At 45.4% G+C, this 25,884-nt stretch overlaps 1 protein-coding gene across 3 annotated transcripts in view; it reads right to left on the bottom strand.

The window, feature by feature from the left end:
- The window catches only part of LOC124069180 (receptor-type tyrosine-protein phosphatase N2-like), a 165,516-nt gene that overhangs the window by 94,119 nt on the left and 45,513 nt on the right, over nucleotides 1-25,884 (bottom strand). For all 3 annotated transcript variants that reach the window (XM_046408034.1, XM_046408033.1, XM_046408035.1), the window contains exon 11: nucleotides 19,443-19,522. In XM_046408034.1, the coding sequence (XP_046263990.1) occupies nucleotides 19,443-19,522 (80 nt within the window). The remainder of the gene's footprint in view (nucleotides 1-19,442; nucleotides 19,523-25,884) is intronic.

The following is a 25,884-nucleotide window of genomic DNA, read 5'->3' as shown; positions in this document are numbered from 1 at the left end:
AATTTATCCATATTCTCACAACACCACCACAACACCTGATGCTGGATCCATCGTTTGTTTCTTGAAGCAAATATGCTCAAGAGCAGTTAAGGCAATAAGGTGGAAGAATGAAAGAGTAAAGACGTTTCCTGCCTGCAGCCCGCTTGTCACCGCGACGGCCACATCTGACAAACCGGCGAGCAGGACGGCAGCAGAGCGCACGTCCTGGTATCAACACCGCCCGGGGCCACCGTGGCCTGATGGGCGAATCCACGATAAGAGAGCCTTTCACATCAAGATGTTATCCTAGCCAAACAAACCATCTTGTCCCACAGATCCTAATTACAATCCAGGCAGGGGAAAAAATCTGGTGATAAAGTGATAAATTCAAAGTAGTAACACCTGATTCTAAAGGGCAAATGCATCATCAGGGTGGAGGTTAAAAATAAGACTTACTACTGCCTTACTACTATTACTTTACCTCTACCAGGATTAACAACAATAATGCAATAGTAATAAAGTATTGCTGGGAGAAGATGGCTCAGCTTTGGAGGAATGCCAGATGACTTTGAGCAGAAAGAGGCGGCAGAGGGAGGGAGGTGTTGGGACGGGTACTGAACACCGGCGGCCCCCCTCAGGAGCCTGGCCGATGGAATCTAGATTGTAAATAAAGGGCAGCTTCAGGCATTTAAAAATAATAATAACAAAAGATGCCAAACCTGGGCTCTTTGCCACGTAAAAAAAAAAAGGAAAAAAAAGGCTGGGGAAGTGACCGGACCGGAGGGTAAACTGGCATTAAGCTGCCAGCGTCCACTCAGAAGCTACACCTGCCTGACGGATTCAGAGGATAAGAGGGAGATATTCCTCCTCCTCCTCCCCGGAGCCTACGGTGTATCCAAGGCCCGGCTTTCACCTGCAGGGCCAAGCAATTTCTGAGGTATTGAGTGTCAACAACAGGTACGCGGATGAAGGAGTTCGCCATCGTTAATACCTTCACCGCACTGAAGGAAGACAGTAAACAGACGGATTCAGAGGAAGCAGACATCCGTAAATCGCCTCAGAAACAGACAGCAGTGACGCACTTGTTGCTCGACTCTGTTACTGTTCAGACTGAAAGTGGAGCAAACTCCACAGGTGGTGCGAACTCCACAGGTGATGCGAGTAGACAGAAGGTCAAAGAGAAGAGCCATGAACAGACTGCGATTCCAGCTAGGCTGCACAAACTGAGTCAAAGACACGTGAGCATGGAAAATGGTTCACCTTGAGTGAAAATCTGTGGCTTTCCCGAAGCTGCACGACTTGACCAGAAACGAGACAAGGGAGGGAAAATAACAAAAAGAACCCGGTTCTGACATGGCAAACCTTTAACTCACAGGACAGATCAGCTGCCTCCACTCTGAGAGAGGAAGAAGCAGCTGTCTGTGCTGTGTACCTTTACTGTGTCTCCTCAGCCAAATACTGCATGTGTACCGCACTTCAACAACAAACTCATCCTGATTTCCGGTCATAACTGAGGCTTGACCTTCTACACTGGGAGTGCAGTTCCTTCAGATTACAACTTTAACATCTTTCACTCGTCATTTAGCTGCAGAGAAAGTCAAGGAGGAGAAACAACCAAAACACAATCACTCGAGCGGTTCCATAATTCTGCCCTGCAATCACAGTTTGGACTGCATATTTCCTCTAAGTGACTCGTCTTTTAAAAAGCAGATGCAGTTTCACTTTGTGCCCGACTCGTGACTCTGTTCCCTCCACCCATACGTTTACACTGCAGTCTTTTTGTTTCACAGTACAGAACAAACGCACTGAACGTCCACGATGTCTCCCTCTGACGTGTGGGGGACAACCTGTTTACTGTAACGGTGACAGATGATCATACCACACCTGTACATGTTCTCTATGAATGTGAAAGTGGTTATCATAGAGGGAATCATCTGAGCTTGTTTCTCTGTCTGTCTGTTTGATTCCCAAGAAGCTTTTGGTTTCAATCTGCCCTTTGGCGAGCATCTCCTCTTATGTGATCTGACATGGAGCTGCGTGCATGAGGTGTGCTCTGCCACGCACACACGAACACACACGTACGTACGCACGCACACACACGCACACAAGCATATCGCAGCTAGAAGGTGGAGGATTTCTTGCGAAATGATTGTCATATTACCAAAGGTTGATGGAAACGTGACACCACGATGTGACCACACGTGCCGAGGCCGTGATTCGGAAACACATTCTCGCCGGCTGAATATGACTCACGTTTCCACAGTCGACTTCCTGCAACAACTCACCTCACCTTCACTGACAGAAACAAAGGCCAAAGTTATGATAATCAAGTCACAATAATAAACAGGAATTATCTTTATTATGACGTCTGATTTACACCCCGTGGATGTGCGTCTGCTCATATATCATTTATGGGATGAGCTTTTTGTTTGACTCTAATGACTGTATTATTTGCATCGTTTCTATATGAATATCATATGTTTCCTTTAGAAAGATGAAAAGAAAGCATGAAAAGCAAAACATCCACAGGTGGGCAGGTCTGTTCGACACTGCATCTCACCTGTCGTGTTTCTACATCTCAAGCGTCTCATTTTCATTCAGCAGACTCTGAATGCCTCGTGATTTTCCTCTGCGTGTGTGTGTGTGTGTGTGGCACAGAGAGAGAGAGAGAGAGAGAGAGAGAGAGAGAGGGGGAAACTGGGCCTGAAAGTCGGACGCAGACCTGAAGCCCAAGGTGACCTCATTACCAACATTTGTTCCGCTTGTCGCTGCAAATCACACACTGTGTCCGTCAAGATCCGGCAAACGCCACGCAGCCTCGGCAGCCGGTAACCTGCCCGTCCCCGCAGTGTGGGATCCGTGACCCCGGAGAAAATCGGCAATATCGCGCTCACATTCGGACGGACTCCGGGAAGATCTGAGGGTGTCTGCCGAGACCGAACGAGGACGACGCTGGAAATGCAAACGTGACCCGGCGGCTGACCTCATTTAACGGGTTTGATCTCGGGGTATTAAAGGGAAGTTTATGTAGCATGTAGGCAGTTCCTCCCTGATCTGCTGACCTCGAAAACGTCTGCTGGGCAGAATATCGATGTGACCTGTGCAACAACTTGCAAACAATGCAGGTTTACATTTATATCAGGCTCCTGTAGAAGTGTCAGCAGAGGCAGAGGTGTCAGCATTACACCATCTGCAATGAGGAAGATAACCTGATAACTGCAGCTGGAAATTTGCTCTTTACGTTCAGCTCATTTAGCAGAACCATTTTGACCTGAGGCTTTAGAAAACTTTACAGGAGCTGTTGCTGGGGGAATTTTTCCACGAGCCGCGTCTTCCAGGCTGCACAGAAATCATCCTTTGCAACAAGACCTCATTCCCGAACGACGAGACAGGTCGTTTGTCACAAATACCACAGTGACAGTTTCTCATACGTGGGTTTTCTCATCTGCCACCCCAATAAGGAAAGTCTGATTAGGTTAGACATTTAAAAGTTCTCGGTGAGGAAGAAAAGAGATTGCCTTTGTGGGTGAAAGAAAAGACAGGATGTGAACTCTGCTTTTGCTCTGTTGGATGAGATCATGAATTTGCCACCAAACATAAACAAGTCATTTTGAAAAGTGACCACTGCTTTTTATTAAGCGTTTGAACAAGCGACCTACGCTGTCGTTTCTCTGGAGATGACAGTTTCTTCCTGTTCTGAACTGATCCTTACCTCAACGCCGAGCCTAAAGGCAAACATACAGTATGTGTGGATAAGCACCACAGACTGCATGTAAAGTGTCCTACTGCCCCACCTGATGGCTGCCAGTTTGACAAAACTCCTTCATAAACACAAAAAGTGAGAAGTCAGAGAGAAGCTTTTCACTGCTGTCTTACTGACTGTAGTACGATGGCCTCAACGCTAACTGAGGGCTAAAGCGTTTAACTGCAGGGAGTGTTTGGGGGTGAGGAGGTGAGGGGGTGAGGGGGTGAGGGGGTGACTGAGCTCAGAGCAGAAAATTCTTAGTTTCTGGGACAAAACCCAGCAATGTGTTTGTGTCTGACGTGGTCACGTGAGCTCAAACTGTTATTGTTTTGGTTAAAAATATGCGCTGAAAAAAATATAAATGATAAATGAGCAGATTTGTTAAAAAATACAGCACAGCAAGGAGGTTTGCTTCTTGTATGACATGATATATGACAACAGAATGTGTTCGATTCAAGCTACATCTAGTTCTGTTTGTCTGTGTGTCTGTGTGTCTGTCTGTCTGTCTGTCTGTGTGTGTGTGTGTGTGTGTGTGTGTGTGTGTGTGTGTGTGTGTGTGTGTGTGTGTCTGGAGGCTGGAGGTGGCTGCTGATGGCAGTAGCCAGTTAACTGGTGAACATATCTGCTTTGGCAGAGCCATTATGCAGGACCTGGACCCATGCCAACAGGCAGTGGAGCGAGAGAGAGAGAGGGAGAGAGAGAGAGTGTGTGTGTGTGTGTGTGAGTGTGTGTGTGTGTGAGTGAGACAGATATTTCGATCCACCACCAAAACCACATTCCTCCAGACGCGTGGCCAGGCCATCACATCCCCGACTACCAGCTGCTGAGGAAGAGAGAGCTGCCTCACACACACACACACACACACACACACACACACACACACACTTCCATCAGCTGATGCTTGCTGGACTGCGGTCAGCCTCGCCGTGAGACTACACATGAAGCTGAGGAGTTAAACCCTCGAGGCTGTCGGTTTAAATCCCACTGAGACCCAAACCCGGTGGAGAAACCACACGATCTGCCGCCTGACATCCTGCTTCACCTGCCGTCATCCTTCTGTCCCGCCGCTGCTGCGCCCGAGTCACCGCTTTGTGCTTTCAGAGTCCACTAATCGCACCGCGCCGACGATAAAATGTTAAGAAAATTGACTCTCGTTTAGACACAAGCCTTTCACATCAGATCTAACATTTCATCAACGTCTATTTTTTTCCAGTTCGGATGAAATCATGTTTCTCCTACCAGTTTTTTAAATTTAATCAGCTCCCACTCTACACCTCTTGCTCTTCGGAGGCCACACGAAGGCCAGTCCAGGTACAGTGGCGGAGCTCCTGAGGACGTCTGGCTCTCTAACATTTAAAATATGCCATCCAGCAACATGAGTCGCGGCCAGAGTTTCTATGACGGTTAAAGCTTTTATCAAACGAGGGTGACTGAGCTGGCTGACAGACTGAGTCACCTGCCCACGTATCTACCTGCTCACATCCTTTAATCCATCACACTCTTAATGGATTTGATTCTAACAAGCAGTGCTGCCTCATTTAATGACTGCAATGAGAAAAAGTGAACATCTCGCCGACTTGTTACACGTTTTTAGTTTTTCATTTACTATTTCTGCCATTTAAATGTAGTCAGAACGCCTCCCTCTTGTTTAATCAAACTAGGAGACATCAGTTAAAACTATCTAAAAGTTCCCGGTCGTGTTTGCAGCCCAGTGAGGTTCTAACCATCACAACAAAGAAAATACAGTTGTTGGATGGAAGAAGCATGAAGAGGCTGGCAACCAATCAGAGGTCAGGCTCAGCTCTGCTAAGCTGCAGGTAGACATTAGAGGAGCTCAAGATAAAGAAAGTGCAGAATAACAAAAATAATAACACCTTTCACACAAGAAATGCAACTCAAAGTGCTTTACAACAAAGGAACTATGAGCACCAGGTGCTTCAAATAAGAAGACACTGAATGAACATAAAAACTGCAACAGAAAATTGTAAGTAAAACTCATAATAATAGTAAAAATAAGATAAGGATGCACAAAAATTATCTACAAGGAGATGGAGAATAAAAGCCTATTGAAAAAAATAGATTATATTTCCTTTACTAAAGCCAATGAATTGTAACTAGTGTAACTGACAGACAACTGAATAGACGAGACTAAACAACTATAATTATATTACCACTACCACTCATCACCTGAAGTGTCTTTTACTGACTGAAAGTCATGTAGATTACGTCCTGACTTTGGAGGCAGCACGGACCAATCAGAGAGGCTCCACGTGATCCTGGCCTGACAGCATCGAGAAATTCACAGCCTTCATCGTGTCAGGGTAATCTATACAAAATGAACCGAATCTCCTGCAAAGTCATGATTCTGTTCAATATTCACGGCTAGAAACAAGGCAGCGGCCTATTAAAGCGAGCTTCAAACGAAGCCGCTTATCTTTTTAATTAGGCCTCAGGTTGAGAGCGAGCGATGCTGCACTCTGGGCTGATGTATATGTAATGTGGAACAGTATTGATTGTGGGGAGAAGACGACGAGGGGGCCCCATTCAAGGCTTGAGCTCCGTGAACTGTTCAATGCAGGCGCTAATAAATAATATCAAAGGCAAAACCTGGCTAAAGGTGGATGAGATGAAATCTCTTTATAATGCAAAAGCCAGAGAGGAGAAGAGAGGAGAGGACGGGAGGGGAGGGATGGCAGATATTTCTTTTAGAAGGCAGCCAGGGCGACAGGATATTGCACAGAGTGTGCAGCTGAAGAAACAAATAACCCGTCTTTCATCAATAGCAGATTAAAACAGAAACAGAAAGAGGGATAGAAAGAAGACTCCTAATTATATTCTTTGGAGTTGGTTTGGTTTTTTTTTTTTTTTTTGACTGTTTTGACACAGCTAATATGCTTTTCTCCCCACCCACACACACACACACACACACACACACACACACACAACAGCACCATCACCCTCCACCTTGCCAGGTTATCTGGGTCTAATAGGCAATATAAGAAGCTATTTACACTTCAGGGTGTTAATGCAACACTTTCCTCAATCTTATTACCGTCTCAGTGATTTTCTCACCTGTGTGTCGACAAGTAGAATTAGACAACAATATTCCCGACAACAACACCACACTCCACTTTCTAGACCAGTTAGCGCCCTGACCTTTGCCGGTCTACGTCGTTGACTTCAATGCAGAAAGCTGCTTGTCAAAATTTAAGCGATGCAAATCAGTCTGCCGAGTTCACTGGAGCAGCTTTTCTACGTTTTAGATCACAGCTAACATGCAAGATGATATTCACGATTGCTACAAGGTACGTGTGTGGCGGCAAAAGAGATCAATCCACCCATCTGAGCCAATCAGGAGCAGCGCTCAGCTGTCAATCATGACGTTTGGCGCCTTTTTACAGAAACAAATAACTAATTAAAACCAAACTTATCAGAAAAATGAACACTTAAGCAAATATCAGCGACATCATTGGGAAAGATTTATTTGATGTGTGTGAGGTTTTAGTTTGGCTCACGTCCCGTTGGCTAACATGGAGGGGGAGGGGTTTATGAGCTGTACTGCAGCCAACCACCAGGGGGCGTCCAGATGTTTTGGCTTCAGCTCTCATGTCATCCATCTTCATTTTACAGTCGGTGGTTCGGACATCTTTTGACACTCAAATCACCAAAAGATCATTTCCGAAGACACGCCACTCGAAATGTGGTCGTAGTTTTTTGGCTATGGGCTGAAATGTGGCTGTACAAGGTAAATAACATAAAATATAAACTGTTTCAGCTTAAAGCTCGTCTCCAGTTTGTTCTAAATATCTTTGTTTGTGCTAAAACAGGGCCAAGTAGACTTTTTTCCCCTCCTCCCTTGACAATTTGTCACAATTGGACTTCATTTTAGCTGAATTCACACTCATGTTTTACTAACACGTCAAATGAAAAAGATGCATTTTCAAATCAGAGAGCGTAATGCGACATTGCAAAACAGCACTAATATTTGGTTGAATTTTGCCGGGTTGTCATTTATTTCAAACCATGGATGTGTTATTGTACAGCAAACATCGTTTCAGCTCCAGCTGTTTTATCAGTTTGGGCCAAGAATTACAACACGACGACAAGTCCAACATGATGATGATACATAATTCATTCATTCCCATCTGACAGGAAACACAAACCTTCGCAATTTTCCTGACAGAGCTGCACTTGGCCTCTGCAGCAGGGAATTACTCTGCACACGAACACGAAATGAGCAGAGAAACGAACACCGCGGCTCATCCTTCAGCTCCACGGCAAAACGCGCAGACGGATGCCTCGACTTAACACTGAGAGGGCGACTTGGTTGGTTCTGTGTTTGATTAATATTCATAGTTTATCCCGAAGAGGCCATGAGGTCACTTTTCATCACAGACATGTTGTTGATGCAGTTATGCAGAGTTTATCTCCCTGGGTTTGGGCAGGTTGACAGACTCTTTTAAGCTGCCACATGCTTTGTTTTTATCAGATTTTCACTTTCTCTGTGAGCCAAATTCACAAAATAATATTGTCTCAAACATACAGCTAAGTTCCAAAAGATAATTCCTAGGATTTCGACTTGTTGTGCACAGCTGCACTGGTTAACATGAGTTTAAAGGTTGTTGAATATTCTGAATACTGACTTATTTATATTTCCACCCCCACCGCATTCTACATCAGAGGTGGATGCAGGCGGGTGTGGTCTACTGAACTCCTGACAACACCCACCTGTGATGCAGCATTGGGTTGTGCTGCAAAGGACAGCAGTACGCAACAACCTTCCTGTTGTGATACGTCAGACTTCCACGTAGACGAGAGGTGAGACTTGTTTTACCTGCAGCGTAACGCTTTGTAGACTCAAAGAACTTCAAAACCTTAATCTCAAAGAGAAGAAATGCAGTGTCCCAAATTTAGCCATGAGCTGCTTTCCTTTTTCTCATGTATTAAAGGTGCATTTTTATTTGAACAGAATTTATAGTCTAGTGTAGCCTAATTGTGAGTAATTAAAATACAAAACCCAAATTATTCAATCCGTGAGCTGACAAAACACAGGTTTGAGATGTACACTTACTGACTTCTCTTGCCAAACAACAGTTCACTGTTCCCGCGGCTTGCTTTTGCATCAAACCTGAGACTTTCCATTAGAACGATCTTTGATCCGATGGCCACGGCGCCGACACTCTCCAGGCCTCTCTGACCTCTCCGCCACGACACACTCAGCTGGAAAAACCTCATCAGCAGCGCTGCAGTTTGAACTCCTCAGAATGCAAATTGAAAATTAAGGTGCACTTCCTTAATCTGCTGTTCTAATCCAGCTCCAAAAAGGAGGTAAAAAGAAAGAAAAAAAGAGAGAAAAATCCGTAGGAAGTGCTACATTAATTATACACAAAAAGAAGAACTACAAAAGAGGGCCTGGTCTTTGAAGATACTGAGCGCTAAATGTCACCCGCAGCCTTTGAAGCTCTCGACTGCCTTTGTCTCTCACTTCTCCTCTACATGAAACACGGCGCAGCAGACAGACGCAGCCGGCAACAGTGAGGGACATTCGACTTGGGGTTCACGCCCTGAAAGAGGAAGAAAGGTACGAAGACGCACTCCACTTGTGCAAGTACGAACCCGAGCTTCACACTGAAAGTGTCCGTCACGATGTTACAGACAAACTGTGGTCCTGTGCTGACGAAACAGCTGAGAATCTACAGAACCAGACGCACAGCTTGAACGCTAACTATTTATGTTGGTCACATGGCTGCAGGAACACACTGATAATTCACAGACACGACTGTAGGTCCTGCTCACAGAGGACCAAACACTTACAGACAGTCTGTTTGTTTCTGAGAAACTTAACTTAGTTTAGGCGAACGTGGACTGCAAATACAATTCTGAAACATTTCAGTAGGACCTCAGGAGAACCTTTTGCATATTCAGTCATGTTTTGTCGAGATGACCTGCTGAGCACAGTCAGCGAACAGTCAGAAGGTTTTATCTTCTAGAGGCCAGAACTACATTTCACGGCAACCCATCAGTCCTTGTCAAGACATGATACTTGGCCCAAAAGACAGACGGACGTCCAAACCAAAGAGCTCTGCACCCCGAGACGCCGGAGAGACGAGCTGGCGGCTGAGCTCCACCCTGTTAGTTCCTACAAATCTCACTGATGTAAAGTATTATTTTTTCAGAAAAGGTCAGTGAAAATTTTTAACAGACGTCACTCAAACAGAAGCAAATGGTACATTTTGGAGGGACTATTTTCGACGGCGGACTCATACAGATTCAGTGAACATTTTCTGCTGGCAGGGTCACCCAGTGCAACAGTGAGGCTCGCTGATGTGTTTTTAATGGATATACATTAGACTGCGGGTACGGAGACAGGAGCAGCAGGGTCACTTCATTGTTGCTGTTGGTTTTCACAAAACAGAGGGACAATATTAGCCCAACAGATCTGAACTTTCACCCGTCTGAAGACAACACCTTCACCTGCTGTGAAGGATAAATAGGATACTTAGCATTAGTGAATAGGTTTAGTCCCTGAGGGCTAAAGGAGAATAAACTGAAGTGATGACAGGCTTTAGGAGGGGGGCTGAGTTCGATCAGGCCTCTCTGGGTTTGTCACCGGCACAGATTCTTCTTCTCTCACTTTTTGTACTTGGAGAAAACACCTGAAACAGTCATATCTCTGCAGAGCGACAGGTAATGTCTGATGATGAAACTGTGGCGACAGGACATTTTTTTCAGTGTGATCTTTCCAATAAAATTCAGCGTACATCCGCTGTGTTCACGTGGCAGCAGAAATATCAAAACCTGTGAAATATAAAACTGAAATGATCAGGAGGCAGGAAGTGAGAAGGAATGGTTATAATTTAGGTGGCCTAACCCTTTAAAGGTCTTATGATTCTATTTTAAAGGAAAGGATTAGACTACTGCCAAAAATACCAAAACACTCCTTCCCACCAGAAACAATTTGTACCAGAGAAATATGCAGAGCCTGAGTAATCTGTTTAACACTCTTTCTGTACTGACAATAGCACACGGGGCTGTTTATACGAGGGAACAGTTTCTCATTTACAGGACAGACGGGTTCAAATTCAAATCAAAACCCCAGCATGTGACAGATTTTGTAAACCAGCAGCTCTAACCAGCTCAGCTCTTAAAATATTGATCTAATTCTCTCACATCAAAGCGTGATTCCAAATGCAAACCAGTCCTTAATAGGCGGCTCCATCCTCACCCTGTTCTACTTTCCAGTGCAGGCAGAGAACCATGCAAATCCTCATTAGTCGCTCTCCACTTTTTTATTCTCTCCTCATCCACCCTCCTTCTTTTGTGGGGAAAGAAAGAAATCATGAGAAAGGAGGCTGAGAAGAGAGAGGAGGACTGTGAGAACAAGACGGCGAGAGAGAGAAATCAAGGGGTGGGATGGGGGGGGCGGCGGCACTTGAGTGCGGTTGTAATCAAGGCCTGTGCGCTCAAGGGGGGCCAATCAATCCAGCTGTCTGCCTCTACATCTCATCAGGCATCTTGAAGACGGCTAAAAATGAGTCACCGGGTCCAGGCGGCCTCCTCAGGCCGCTGAGAGAGGGAGCGGGAGAGGAAGGAGAGAGAGAACGAGCAACAGGCAGCGTCGCTCAGGAGTCTGAAATAACTGCAGCAGGAAGACACGACCGTCCTGAAAGTCTGAGCTGCAGTCAAACTGCAAAAGAAAGTGAGTCGCCTCCTGCCGAGAGGGAAATGTTTACTGCCCCACAGCGTGAGAGCGTATTGTTTGGTATGAGTGATGTCACGGCATACACTCAGGTGGGCAAAGTGCAGCCTCAAAAATATACAGACTTACTTCAGCACAATCAGCATGAATATTCCCTGGCATCCAATGAGCAAGGACTCACAGCAGTAACACAACAGTCCACGCAGTCTCATCGGAAATCATTGTGTACGTTCAGTAAAGCGAAGAACGAACTGCTGCATCTGTAATCCTGCAGCCTTCGTCATAACGTTTCCTTATTGGTGCTCAGTTACGTGCAACAGGATCTATGCTGCTTCATAAGTGATTATTATGACGAGTCCTCACTGCAGCTGATGGTCGAGGTGTGTATCATAGGCAGTCATAATGCATTATAAGCCCCGTCAGTCAACCTCTACTTCACAACCAGTCAAGAGCCTCCATAAGACACTTGCACTTTAAATTCATCATAGGTCACATCTCCATTTTGCAAATCCGTGAAGTAAACAGTATATTCGTCAGGGTTAAGCTTAGTTCATTTACGCAGGCTGATGCGTTTTTGCAGTGTGAAACTCTGAACTGAACTCTAAACTGCTTTCGCGTTCCCAGGACAAATCTCTGCACGTTTAATGAGCTTGGCAGCAGAAGGAAGCCCAAGACTGTGACAACACCGCGTACTAATGGACAATTAAATTTGCTTTAAAGTCGCAGTATTTGGTGTGGGCATAGTGAAGCTGCATTTCAAAAGAAGAACTTGTGACTGTTTTGATTTCTCTTCAAATATGTCTCATTTTAGCATGAGTCACCGCACCTCAATTCTGCAAAATAAAAACTTTCTTTTAAAGGTAAACACTGTTTAAATGTAAGGGGCGCTACTGCACCAATGATTCACCAAGATAACAATGGAGGGAATAAGAGAGCAGAAAACCTCCTGAGTGCCTCCATGTTATCTGATTCTCCGTTAATATTTCAATTACTGTACTTTCATGACACTACAGGTGCCATAAGTCACATTTTGTGCCAGCAAGGTGCCTTGAAAAAACTGCGAGAGAAAAATCTACTAATTAGGAGCAGCCATCAGACAGACGTGGTCATTAAAACTGAGGATATTAAGAAAATTATATGCGATGATTTTACTCTCATCCATTGCAGTTTAAAAAATGTATATTAAATTATTCAATCGTAGTGCTAACAAGTTTTGGGGAGGTCAAAGTCCGTTCTTCCGTTCAGCTGGGATTACAAAGTTAGTGGGACATAAATTATAGGTAATGCAGGAGGATTTAAATTAGATTATAAATAAAATATGAAGCCAAGAGGCACCTTGACACTGTCCCGTCAGTTTGAATGTAAAAGATAGTGCTATTATGGGCTATTCACATATCAGTGAAAAAGCAGTGTTTGTTTCTAATGTATGTGTACTTCTGATGCTTGATTCAGGATGGGGAAAGCAGATCCTGTTGCCTTCCGCTCCAAGAACTGTCACCGCTTTTCTGGAAAGCAGCTCCGGCACGAATGACAAATCAGCGCTGGAAAGTGTGAGAGCTGCAGCGGAGTTTAGCGCCCCTGCCTCTCACGTACAGCAGACATGTCGCAGCACAGCCAGCCGAGCCTTCTCCACTACAGCTCTGTAGCTTGGGGAATGATGCAAAAGCGATGCAAGCGCGAAGCCAGCTTCGCTACAAGGTGGCCATCTGGGAGAGGTCTGCCAAGCCCACAGCAAACGTCAGGAGCTCGGGCCAACTCGCAGAGATCCTGCCAGCTGCGGGAGTGGGACAGAGGGGTTGGTTAGTGCCAGCAGGTCGGTGCCAGCGCCGGGGAAATCAGGCCGGCTGCTTGGCTGAGAGGCTGGCAGGACGGCTGCGTGGTTGGCTCGGGGATCACGTTGCACCACTGTGCAAACCCGAGCTCGGCACAACACCTGTGCCCCCCCCACCCCCACCACACACACACACCCACACCCACCCTCCTCCCTTCCATCCCTCCCCTTCGCTCGGCGGCAGGACTCACAGATGCTTGCAAAGCTCCAGAGGACAGCGCACAGCTCCCCCGCTCTCTCTGAAGTCGGACCAAAATAACCACAGGTGACTCTGGATCGGCAGGGGGTTGTGCAGGCTTTTTAAAGCTCGGATGAGGCATCTTGCAATTCACAAAACGCCTCCAGCTCTACTTTGACGCCAGGCGAAGAGATAAAAATGCGGCACGGTGTCAGAGCAAATTGCATCACTAAACAGCAGCACAACCCTCATGTCTCTCACTTGCTCCCCATTTTGGTTCTTTTCTTTAGCAACAGGTGAGAGAAACTTCTAGAATCGATTAGCCTTCGGCATGCGATGAAAACTGATTAGCGGGTGAACTGAAATGAAGTTAACTCAAATAGATTTGCCTGCTCCTGAAGGGCACAGAGAGACCACTGCATGGATCCCAGCGCCAGAGCTGTTTCCAATGCAATCACTCCGGCAATCAATGGGAACAATTAAAGGAGTTCCACGCAGTGACGACAACGACACAAAATCAGTCAGTGGTGCTACTCATGACAGCCTGTATGGATAGGTTGTCAAATCCGACCAAAGAACGGTTCTCTCTGCAGCTGCACGCATTGCCCAAAGACCGAGCAATAAGAAATGATAACGTGGAGAACTACATGAGGTTTGAGAGCCATTTATTCAACGCCTAAATGAGAAGACTGAAACAAGATTGCTGTTATGTGCCCTTGAGAGACAGCTGATGTCAAGACAGCATAACAGTTCAGAATTTCCAGGCAGGTAATTTACAGAGGAACGGTAATGGCGACGAGGATGACGACGACGACGACGATGATGATGATGGTGATGATGACGGCCTTTGAAAGGCAGTGTTGGGGAAGCGCTCTGCAGCAAGATAACTTTAAATTGCCCATAATCACAGGATCTGAGAGCATATAGGCCGACAAAGTCACGCAAAGACATCCAGCAAAGTGCAAACTCGTCCACAAGGATAACAATTTGACCACATTACTTAGGCATAATTACGCATACATTTCCTCGCTTTGTTATGGCACACAAACACATGCAGGGAGTCGGTGCTGCACAGGGAAGGAAGACGAACTCGGCTGCAGTCTGAGGTCCGAGGGGCCTGCACATCAATAACAGGGCGAAGTGAGGTAGATGAAACACATTACTTTGACCTAAAGAGCTCAGTAATTACATTTGGCATTTTGACAAGTGTTTAGCTGCAGTGAAGGTCAGTCCTGTCAGCATATGAGATCTATGCTAATCCACTCAGACGGAAGAAAACGAGGAGACGAGAAGCCGAAGGAAGGAAAGAAAAGGCCCAGACGCAACCGACGCCTTTGTAAAAGTATCCGAAACCCTTCCTCCACCCAGGCATCTGGCCTGACAGAGAGATATGAGCTCTCAGAAGATAAGTCAGACTGATGAACAACTGATGAACAACTCAGACATCTCACTCAACAGTCACTGCATTATGGCAAAGAAGTGGACAAACCAGGAGGAAGTAAATTATAAAATAACTGGATGAATACACAATAGGATCATTGACAACAGTATCTGCTTAGAGTATCACATACTCTAAGCTAACACAATAAAAGATGAACAAAAACAACAGCCCTAACTGAACATATCAGGACGTATTTAGGCTCACATGTGGTAAAGAGGTCACTAATACAGACCAGAGCCAGAACCAGGAGATCATTAACATCCAAAAGTCCCCTCAAAGAGGCACAGCCAGGTAAAGTCCTTGTAAGACGTCAGGCTGCTGCAGTCGTTTCATTATTATGTTTTCATTAGTGGATAATCACCTGAAACTAAGCATCAGTCCACCACAGTTCTACAGTAGCCCAGAACACACAAACCAAACACTGGCTCCAAAGAGGGCCACCGCTGAGTTAAATTAATTGCAATCTGTCGCTAAATGTTACACACTGGACCTTCAGTGGTGTTTTGTCTTGGAGCGTGTCACAAAGAGAGCAGACAAAATGTACCAACAAACAGACCAACAGTTTCAATGGCTTTCATAAGAAACAGTTCAAACCCTTCACCTCTGACGTCTTCTAGCTCATCAAAATTAACATCATTTCAAAATCTTTACTCCCCAAACATTTCAGCCATCGTTAACATTAATCCCCACATATTCAGGACTTGTGCTGCCTTAATGGAGCCGCACACTCACACTGGTCTGTATCCTGCCTTTCAGGATTCATTTGGAACAAGTAAAGGGCAGCCAACGACTTTCCGGTCAGACTTTGCATGACCGAGACATCGGAAGGCAAAATGTGATCGAGTGTCCGCCAATACCTTTCCATTTAAAACATCAACTAATGTTATGACAAAACAAAAGTTCAGAAGTTCCTTTTTTGATTGATATATGAACTAGATGGGAACGATAAGCGCTTCCCGCCACTTTTCCAAGGATTTTTCCATTAATTAGCATGTAAATTAAGAATTGACTGGTGTCGCCTCTGCAGGGAGAACAAAGTCTTTTTGAACTTATTAAACTGACAGCGACCTCGCTGCCAGGAAATTATTTACATGTCAACACACAAATCAAACGTCAGATGCAACATTGGCTCACTGAGCAACCAGCCATTGTCTGCCTCTAACAAAGACGGGTTGGTTTAACTCGAGAAGAGAGCGCGATGGTCAGAAACCGAGCAACTGTCCTAACCGTCCGTAATCCCAAGAGTGGACAGCTTTTGGGCAAGTCTTTGCACTGACAGGCGTGATTAGCATGTATGCAAAAACAAGAGCTGGTGGGATAAAAAAACGCAGAAGTTAAATGAACAGACGGTGCGGGGATAAGGCTATCTCAGCTGCTCTCCTCCTGCTTTAAGTGCTAATTGAGCTGCCCGCTGTCCTGACCCTGACCCCCGGCCCATTCACGCGCTCCCGTTCTCACGGCCGCGACGCATCGCTGCAAGTAGCCTGTGGGTCCCCCGCCCACCCTCTGGCCGGACAATGAGGGTCAGCACCTCGCTGCCCACCATCTTGACATCCACCCCCACGTTTGACAATGGCCCCCGGTGGCCCCGGAGACGCTCACAATGGGCGGACGCGCGTGACAGAAGTGGTAACGTGGCTTCTTAAAATGCAGCACCAGGTCTGGTCGGCCTGGCTGCATTAATCGGACCTTTTGGCACCCGGAGGCCAGGTCGCAATCGATCCGATGTAAGAAGGTGGGAGATTATGAGGTTTAAACAGGAGTCCTGTGAGACTGCAACCACACTGCACAGCGTTTCGGTTTCGCAGAACTCTGTACTTTTACCACATTTCCAAAGGAGATACAGCATTTTTTTACTCCACTGTAGATATTTCATTGCAAATGTTTTTATCGGCTTGTAAATCTCGTCCACTGTTGAAGATAAAACTCTGTGGTGTTAAAATGAGCTCCACTGTGACCACCGACATTAAAATGTGTTGTTAATGCATCAGTGAAAATAATTTAATAATATTATTAAACAGCGCTTTAAACACAAAGTGCCTTAACTAGCACTTTTATTTGACATTGAACTATGCAGGCACAATAGTAGTAATAATAAAATAAACCATAAAAATGATGTGGATGAAAATAAAAAGATTTAAAAAACATATAATATTCATACACACAATTTAATAGTAAGTGAATGGATTTAATTACATGTGTGATGTAAAATTATTTGCATATCTTAAAGTATGCAGTGTATTAAACATTCATGACAAAATAGAAACCTGATTTTAAAAAAAACTAAATGGAATATGCAAATCTGTCTAATTTTATTTGCTGATGCAAAACTCAGAAACTCTCTCCACGTTAAACATGTTTTCCCATTTATGCAGGCCATCCTAACAACTCTGTTGACTTTGATTTATAAACTGGGACTAAATGCACTTCAAAAACAAAAAATATTATTCCATTAGAAGGATGCCAACAGACTCACTCATTCATATGCAGAGTCGCTACCCAACAAAAGATGTCTGAAACAAAGGAAGGTGACAGGAGGGGCTCATTATCAGGGTTTAGTAAATGGCTTTTACTCCATTTACATTGTCATTACAATATATAATATTCTCAGATTTCCATTTTAAATTTTCAACATTTATTCAATATTCTCACACTTTACAATCTCAGCTGTCTGTTTCGATTTCACCCACTTCAACCGCAGTAAAAGCTGCAGCCCTCAGAACGACGACGTTAGCGGACGTGAAGTCTTCCTCCGCCAACTGCTGGTGGTTCAGCGTTTAACCTTCTCTTGGACGCACTGACGTTTTACTGGTGCGCCGGCAGGGATTAAATCAAATGTGGCTGCCAAAAGCATTCCACCAAAACACACACAAGCGATGGACGTCCGATCTCGACCATCCGCTGCTGAGCGGCCATAAATGATGATAAAACGACGTCATTACAATGGCTGCGTAAAGCTTAATGTTTCAGAAAAGGACTATAAACCCTGACCAGAGGGGGATGATGTACGCTAAGGGATGGATTGATATTCCGGTTGAATATGACAAACGACACTTTAAAAACGGCCCGCCCACACTATTGCACTTTAGCTGAGAGGACGCCATATTTCATTTCAAGCACGTTCTGTCAAATGTTTGCATTAATAACAATCGAGGTTCATCCGTGACCCCGCAGGAGCCAGCGGGAGGAAATGAGAACGCCAACAACAGCACTTAAAAACAGGAGAGAAGCCGTTGCATAATCAGCACGAAGTGTGTGTGTGTGTGTGTGTGTGTGGGTGAGGAGGTGGGGTTGCAATTATCAAGCAGGGATGAGATGCTGGGGAACAACAGACAGTGAGCTACTCATGTCAGCTATTTGGAGGATGTGTATGTGTGTGTGTGTGTGTGTGTGTGTGTGTGTGTGTGTGTGTGTGTGTGTGTGTGTATCTGGAAATGGGCCCAGGGATTATCAGGAAAGTTCTCTCCTTCTCTTTGGACTGACAGCTTGGCTAATGGCAAACATTCCTCCTCTCTTTATTCCCCACTTCATCAACACCCTCTTCTCATTACCGTGAGTCACAGTGTGGCCGTGCGCACACACACACACACACACACACACACACACACACACACACACACACACACACACACCTTCACAATGTCTTTCCTGCTGAATTGCACTCGGAGAGATTACAGGGACCCTCTCCATGTGCCGGAACAGGCTGATCCGAGGCATTTTGATTTGGAGGATCTTAAAACAGAATCACTGAGGATCTGCCTTGACTGTCTTCAGTCAAAAGCACACAACATGTGACAATGAGGTCCCGGCTCGAGAGTGCCGGTTTTGATCACAATCTGACGCTTACAAGGACCATAAATCTGCCATTCTGCTGGATTCACCTCCTCCGTATGACCACTAGGAGTGGAAGACGAACAGCGCAGCAGCTCGTCCCTCGCAGTGCAGGCGTCACATGAGGTTTCGCAGGCTAATTGCGACACGACTCAAGGCGTGGACGCACCTGCACACGCACGGCAGACAGACGATCAAGAAACATGTGAGCATCGCAGTACTACAGCTGGTAGGTTTCTCCAAAACTCATCAAGCAATACTGATAAATTCTCCACTGAGGTAACCGGTAAAACATCAACACCGGGTAATTATTTAAAGGGGCTTAAAGCTCATTTCAATCGATTTGGACTTGGAACCGAAATCGTGACACGTCTATTAATGACCTGACTCGTTTGGAATACCCGACAGATTCATGCCGACTCTTTGCTTTCCAGCATGTTTTTTAGGCACACATCCAAACATGGCTGACACACAGAAAATCCTTTCACAGTGGGGTAACACCAAATACTCCCCCGAACTGAAGCAAAGGGAACACAAAGGGAGAGGAGAAATCCAGCATGAAAGGCCGGCGTGGGCGTAGCACAACACACAGCAGGACAGGAAAATAAAATAAAAAAAACTGAGAAGTTTTGAAAAATGTTCATGTGGGGCCTCAGGTGCAACAGCAAGCCAATGATAATGACTTGTCTTTTTCTCTGCCAGTGTAACGACAACATTACTCAGCCATGGAGCACCTACCAGCCACGTTGGCCACATCTGCGGTGCTGACGTTCTGAGTGTTTGGGCTCACTTTGAAGGTCACAGCAGGTCCCACCACCCTGTAAAACACACACACACACACACACACACACACACAGTGAGAAGCTTTACACAAAATACATCCTCAGAATCTATTTTCCAAGGTGCCAAGGTGTTGTTTTTCAGATGGAGGGAGAAAAGGAGTTGTGCTCATTAAAGCTCAGCCATACGTGGCGCCTGAAACAAACAAAAAAAAAGGAAAAAGCTTCAACCTGTGGCGATCCTTCAGGCTGTTGCAATCCCCATCACCGCTGCGAGATAACCTCTTGAATCTCAATGTGACGCGCCCGGCGGCATTTAAGCACGCCGGCAAATGAAGAGAAGGGGGGTCGGGGATGAGAGGACTTTCGGTCATCGACGAGGGGACGCTCTGATTCTCAGATGCATTTCTGGCAGCCTGGTTTATGACACATTTACATTTTGATTCGGCGTGTGGTTGGCGCTGCAGCGCTCACTGTCGTGATGGATGTAAGCTGAGGGTGACGGAATCCGAGGCGACGAGAAAGGCAAGCAGAGACAGAGAGGAGACAGAAAGACATCTGTATGGTCTTCCTGGGTGTTTTGAAGGCCCCCCCACCCCCCCACATCCCCTTCATCCAACATTCATGTCAATAAAGCAGCTCGAATTGAAACACTGAGGGAGCGACGGAGAGAAGCTGGGTGGTCAGAGGCACAGCGGAGTCTCCCAATGTGATTAACCTTTTGTTTCTCCTGCTCTAATTCAGACTTAAGGCGCAGCGGGAAGATATATTACCAGGTCCCCCTCCAGGAAGTATTGTGCACGGCTATAGGAAGTGACTGCTACTGTAGCACCATCATAAAATATGGCGCCATCATTAACAGAGCGGGTCCCATCCTGAAGCTGCTGGTAGATAAAAGAAAACATTCAAGATGTTTTCAGGGATTCAGAAAAGTGGGTTTCTTTTCACAGTGATGGATTTCAATTGCTGCACAGATTTTTGTGTGTTTTCGTGTGCTTTTAAACGTCAAAATAAAGCACAAAAAACTACGGAAATAAAAGGAATTCCAACTGTTGTACAAAATATCATAATTCTGCACGCACAGTCAAATTTAATCTAAAATCGATTGCATTTTGGTGACACAATGAAACAAACGCATCAAATCGCCTCCGGGACAAATTTCACTCCTTTTTGATGAACGTTTTATTCTCACTCCTCCTAGTTTTGCGACATCAGGTAAAAAAAGCTCCAAAGCGTCCTTTTTCCAGCCTTCGTTTGACATTCCCGGCCACGCAGCTTTTATCATGGTGTTTTAATTGGGTTTCTGGGGCCCTGAGGTCAGTGTATCGAAGAGCAGCACAAACTCACACAGCAGTGATGTTACACTGTTCTAACATTTAAGACGCAACAACAAACTAATTAGGCTGGGTTGAATTAATGATCCTCAGGGGGAAACTCGGTGAAGATAAGTGCTGGAAAAAAACCCTAAAAAAACAACTTTCTTTCCTGTCCTTTGTTGCGAATGCCACAGTGTGCCGTCCTGATCCACACTGCTACAGTCCACATAATATCTTTCAAAGACAAAAATTACAAAAAGAGCCTGTCGCACTCGGGCTCAGTCTCTCTGAGCGCTTTTCTCTCCTCGCAGGAATGCGGCTCACATCACATCATTGAAGTGATTCATCAGCCGGTGAGGGCCAAGTCAGTGTGTGTGTGTGTGTGCGTGTGTGTGTGATGAAGTTGATCACATCCATCTGTCCGGCACAAAGACACCACGTCGACTGTGAACCCCGTCAATAACCTCATCACTCAGCCAGAGGAGCTCACATGAGGTGACTTGTTCTTCTTCTGCTGCTCATATTTATCACTTGGAAAAACACGAGGAAGTGCAGAGGAAGATGTTGGATATATTTAAGATAGCAGAGGATATCAATGCTTGTACAGACAGCGTAGTAAATTATTAACCTGTACGGTTTAGCGAGAAACTTGAGGCCTTCGAGTCCAGAGGCCCGATCATCCAAAACACAAATAAACGCAGGCACATCAAAAATGTATTTTCATTTAGCTGCAAATGATGTCTTTATCGCTCAGAGGTTTTTATCTAACAGCAGCATTATGAAGACTGAAAAAGGGGAAAGTGCTGCAGATGATAACTGAAACGGTGCATCCCACCTTCTGACAAAACACGCACAGCTAATCCGACTGTGTGACTGACAACAGAAACAAAAATCCTGGCATGTTTAAAGAGATAAACCTCGACTTTGGTTGAAAGAACGACAACACGTTTACACAGTGGATGCTCAGTTTTTTATGGATACCGAAGGATGAACATAAAAAACTTTTTTTACTGCTTTGTAAATGGGATTTGGAAGACAATTCTTCAAGACAAATACCCAGAAACATTATTTAGAATTATTATTCATGCATTTGTCAGCGGCGGAGGGCGTAATAAAAGCCTCCACAAAGGAAAAACACTCCAGTGAAACCAGTGAAAATAACAGACGCTCCCGTTGCTCTGTTAACTTCCTGTGACGTGTGATACATAAAGCCAATCAAAAATAATCATCTGCTAAATGTGAGGTTACGAAACAATGAGAAACTCGCACTCTCACCAGATTAGCTGAAGGATTACATGCTCTTTAACAAGCTGAGGAGAAGCTCTAATCCTCTTGACAAAGATGGAGAACCGCCTCTCAGAGTCGCCGAAACGTTAACACTTCGAGGACGCGACATTTCACTCAAACTGTCATATTTTATGGCCGTTTTCCATCCTGACTGAAAGAGAAGAATCCAGAAAGCGAGCAGTGAAGATAAACTGTACACACTGAATGGAAATGCATCATATATCAGAGGTGGGAAAGAAGAAAGTTTCCCAGAGAAAATAGAAAGATTATATTCTGTATTATCATTGTGTTCTTATCTTCAGCTCTCAGGGATTAAAACACGAATCCACGCTGTGTTTCTATAAAATCTCTATATACACATTTCTTTGACTATTTATTACTGCCAGACGCTGTTTATGTGTGTTACCTCACTGCTATCTCACTCCCATCTTTGGTTCCATTTTTTCCTCTTTATTGGTTCTCACAGCAGCGAGTACAGAGCTGCATACTCAGTGCTGTTGTACATGTACTGTGAAACCTTAAGTACAACAGTGAATTGTACTTGCAAAAATGTGCAACATTCCCTCTCTCAAAAATCTCCTGTTTACCCAGTGAGTTTTGTTATAACCTAAAAATTGTATTTTTTTCTTTTTCCCCAAACCAAACTTGTTTGGTGTATTTTCTAGGATCAAACGAGTGTTTTCATGACTAAAGGTTATTTCTATTGTTTAAAAATCCTGAAACACACTGAAAATGATCACAGAAAACAGACTACAGTGATGCCCATAAGCTTGGAGGCGTTTTATGAAACTGGCTTTCATCCAAATGGCCTAAATATCTAAATGGTGATGGAAGAATTTTGCACTTGTTTTAAGAAAATAAAACTCAGAGACGTGGATTTTGTCGAATCCTTCCCGCCTCTGGCCTCCACCTGTTCCATCATCCTCACATCCAGCCAGCTCAGGCCCAATCTCTCCTCCTAGTGGCGGCTCTTTGATATGACCCTTCAGCTCAGACACAGACATTACATCACCTCGAGCCGCCTGGTTTTACACACACACACACACACACACAAAAATCACCCAGTCTACACTCGGTGACGGTTACGCAACAGTCGGCATTATTCGACTGCCAGCTACACCGAAAGGTCGTGCAAAGCCACCCACATCAACGCTTCCCTCCTGCCCTCTTCATCGCCCTCAACCACTACCAGGCCACCGCGGCAGCTAAAAACATTCCCATTGTGCTGAAAGCGCTCACCGTCAGTGTTATCTAATCAGTATCGAATTGTTCCAAATGAAACGTAAGGGTGTGAGTCACTCTCCAGGTTGGTTTTGTGTCCTGGCACAGTGTGTAGGCTCACTTTTATGATTCATTTGTTGTCGGTGTGGAAGTTTCGCTGCAGGCTCGCTGAACTGCTGCTGCTCTCTGGCTGTGGGCCCCGAGAGGAAACTGTCAGAAAAGGGAAGTTTTGTTGTCTTTTCAGCGGCTGAGGTTGCACAGGTCGCTAACTGCTTTGTTCAGAGGCTTTTTTGTTGTTGAAATATTATGCTAATCTGGTGCTGCCGTGTGAGGTGTAAGGTGGAGGTGCCTGCGGTGTTGCTCCCTGGAAAATGGATGAAGGGGACTTGGTGCAGTGGCTGAGATGCAGGATAAGTGCATGGCAGGGCCACACGTACTGAGTTTAAACTGTACTCTCGGTTCCATTACAGTCAGCACAAGTTCTTCAACCTTAAAACAGATTATCCAGTCACAAAAACACATATTTTCCTGTCCTAAGAGCAGATAGCTGGTTTCATTTGTCCAGCTTTTGCCTCGGGCCACAGTACAGTGGAGGTGAGTGGAATTTCTTCTGTGGTGTTCAGTAAAATATTACACTTGAAAGCCGACAAAGCGACATCCTTGGCTTGAAAACCATCCTGGTTACTTTGAATGATCCACAGACCTCCCTGAGAACGTTTTAGATGAGCTATTTCCTCCCAAAGATATAATCTGTATAGTATAGTATCTGTATAATCTGGGCCATAAAACCAAAACGCCAGGAATTTTGGTTGAAATGACCCTTTAAAAATAAAGTAGGATGAGCATACATATTAGGCCTTAAACTTTACACAGGTGTACCTGACAGGATGTAGAAGCTGTTCAAGTCAGGAGAGACTTCATTCTGAGTGAATGAGCAGTATTTTTAATGCCGTGTGTGTGATGAAAGAGAAGATATGAGTCCAGTGTGACCTCAGTGTGACCTCAGGGTGACCTCAGTGTGACCTCAGCGTGACCTCAGTGTGACCTCAGTGCGTACTGACTGCATGGAGTGCTGACCTGACGGGGACAAGCTGGGCTGCAGCTACGACTAAAAACTCTTCTGGAGGCGATCTGAAGCCCCGTGGGTGGTGCTGTGAGGCCGACTGACGGATAAACGTCACATCCAAACTCGGTTAAGTTTTAAGAGTTAAGAGGTCGTAGAGGACACTTCACACCTTCACTGTCTCTTCACCTCAAGTCCAACACATACTCATGACACTTCAAAACGGTTTCAGCTTTAATGCTGATGCACTAAACAACGCTGTGATTACTGCTCACTAATTCTATTCCTATCAGAACTCTGAAGCAACATGCAGAGCATCAGGGGAGCTAAAGTGCTGCGTTGACACTAAATAAACTCCTTCAGAGGCTGAGTGACTTAGTGACTGACTGCACTTAATGCCACCGTGTGGCTCTCGCTGCTGCTGATGTTGGACTTCCTTCAGTCTGCCGAATGCTGTTACTTTTATCCTGTCATCACTGTGTCCACGTTCAGCATTTGGATACGCAGATCTCCTCAGTTCATTTTGTGACGCCAAGCATTGGTCAAACGCTCACAGGTTTGCCAGTCAGAGTAGAAATCTGACAGTGTGAAAAGCTGCCGCGCATGTTAGGCTTGATGGACACGACTTTTCTTTCCTTTTGATTAAAAAAATGGCATCCTGGGTTTGAATATCGAGGGAGGAGTCGTTTACCATGAGGCACAACAGAAGACCATTTTTCTAACCTCAAACGCATGAAATGGCAAAAGTGGACCTTAAGAGGTGGCAGCAGAGGAAAAAGCTGCGGAAAGCCGTTGTTGGTGGTGTCGAGGAGCAGAGGCAGGCTGGATGAATCACGAGTGTCAGCAGGCTGAGGGTCACTGTGAAGCTTTTGTCTGTGGTGGAGGTGACTGCAGTTGCCACACGGTGAGGAGCCGGGCGGAGGAATAAGCGTGGCGCCTCTGACAAATTGTCAAGGCGGCTCCCCCTGGTGGGCTTTCACTGTGCTCGCAACAAAAGAGACCCCCGGCTTTCTCTCTCCGCCTCTCTCTCTCTCTGTATCTCTCTCTGTCGCTTTCTCTACCTCCAATCCATCACTCTCCCCAGTGTGTCGCTCCCTCCTTTCATTCCCAGAATAGGAGAACAAAGACAAAAGGTGCATTAGAACAGGAGAACAGTACGGGCCACCCAGGGACTCAATACAGCAGCCGAGCAGCACAGCGAGGTGCCGGGCGGACTGTGTGAAGACATGTGTGTGTGTGTGTGTGTGTGTGTGTGTGTGTGTGTGTGTGTGTGAATCGCACGACCCCAAGCCAGCCAATCCCCACCTGTCCACACACACACACACAAATGTACAAATGAATTCTCTGTCTTACTTCAATTCAATTTGGAGGCTTCTTAATTGAAGCTGTACAGTGAATTTACTGCATGAAAACACACACACGTGCACACACACACCCGAGTGTGACAGCATTGCTTGTGTTTACATCGGTTTATCGGTGTGAAAAGTTTCAGCCCGCCGCCGCAGAGCCACATC

This window comes from Scatophagus argus, chromosome 13, assembly GCF_020382885.2.
Source record: "Scatophagus argus isolate fScaArg1 chromosome 13, fScaArg1.pri, whole genome shotgun sequence".
Lineage (NCBI taxonomy): Eukaryota > Metazoa > Chordata > Actinopteri > Scatophagidae > Scatophagus > Scatophagus argus.
This window is presented reverse-complemented; position numbering and strand designations above follow the sequence as displayed.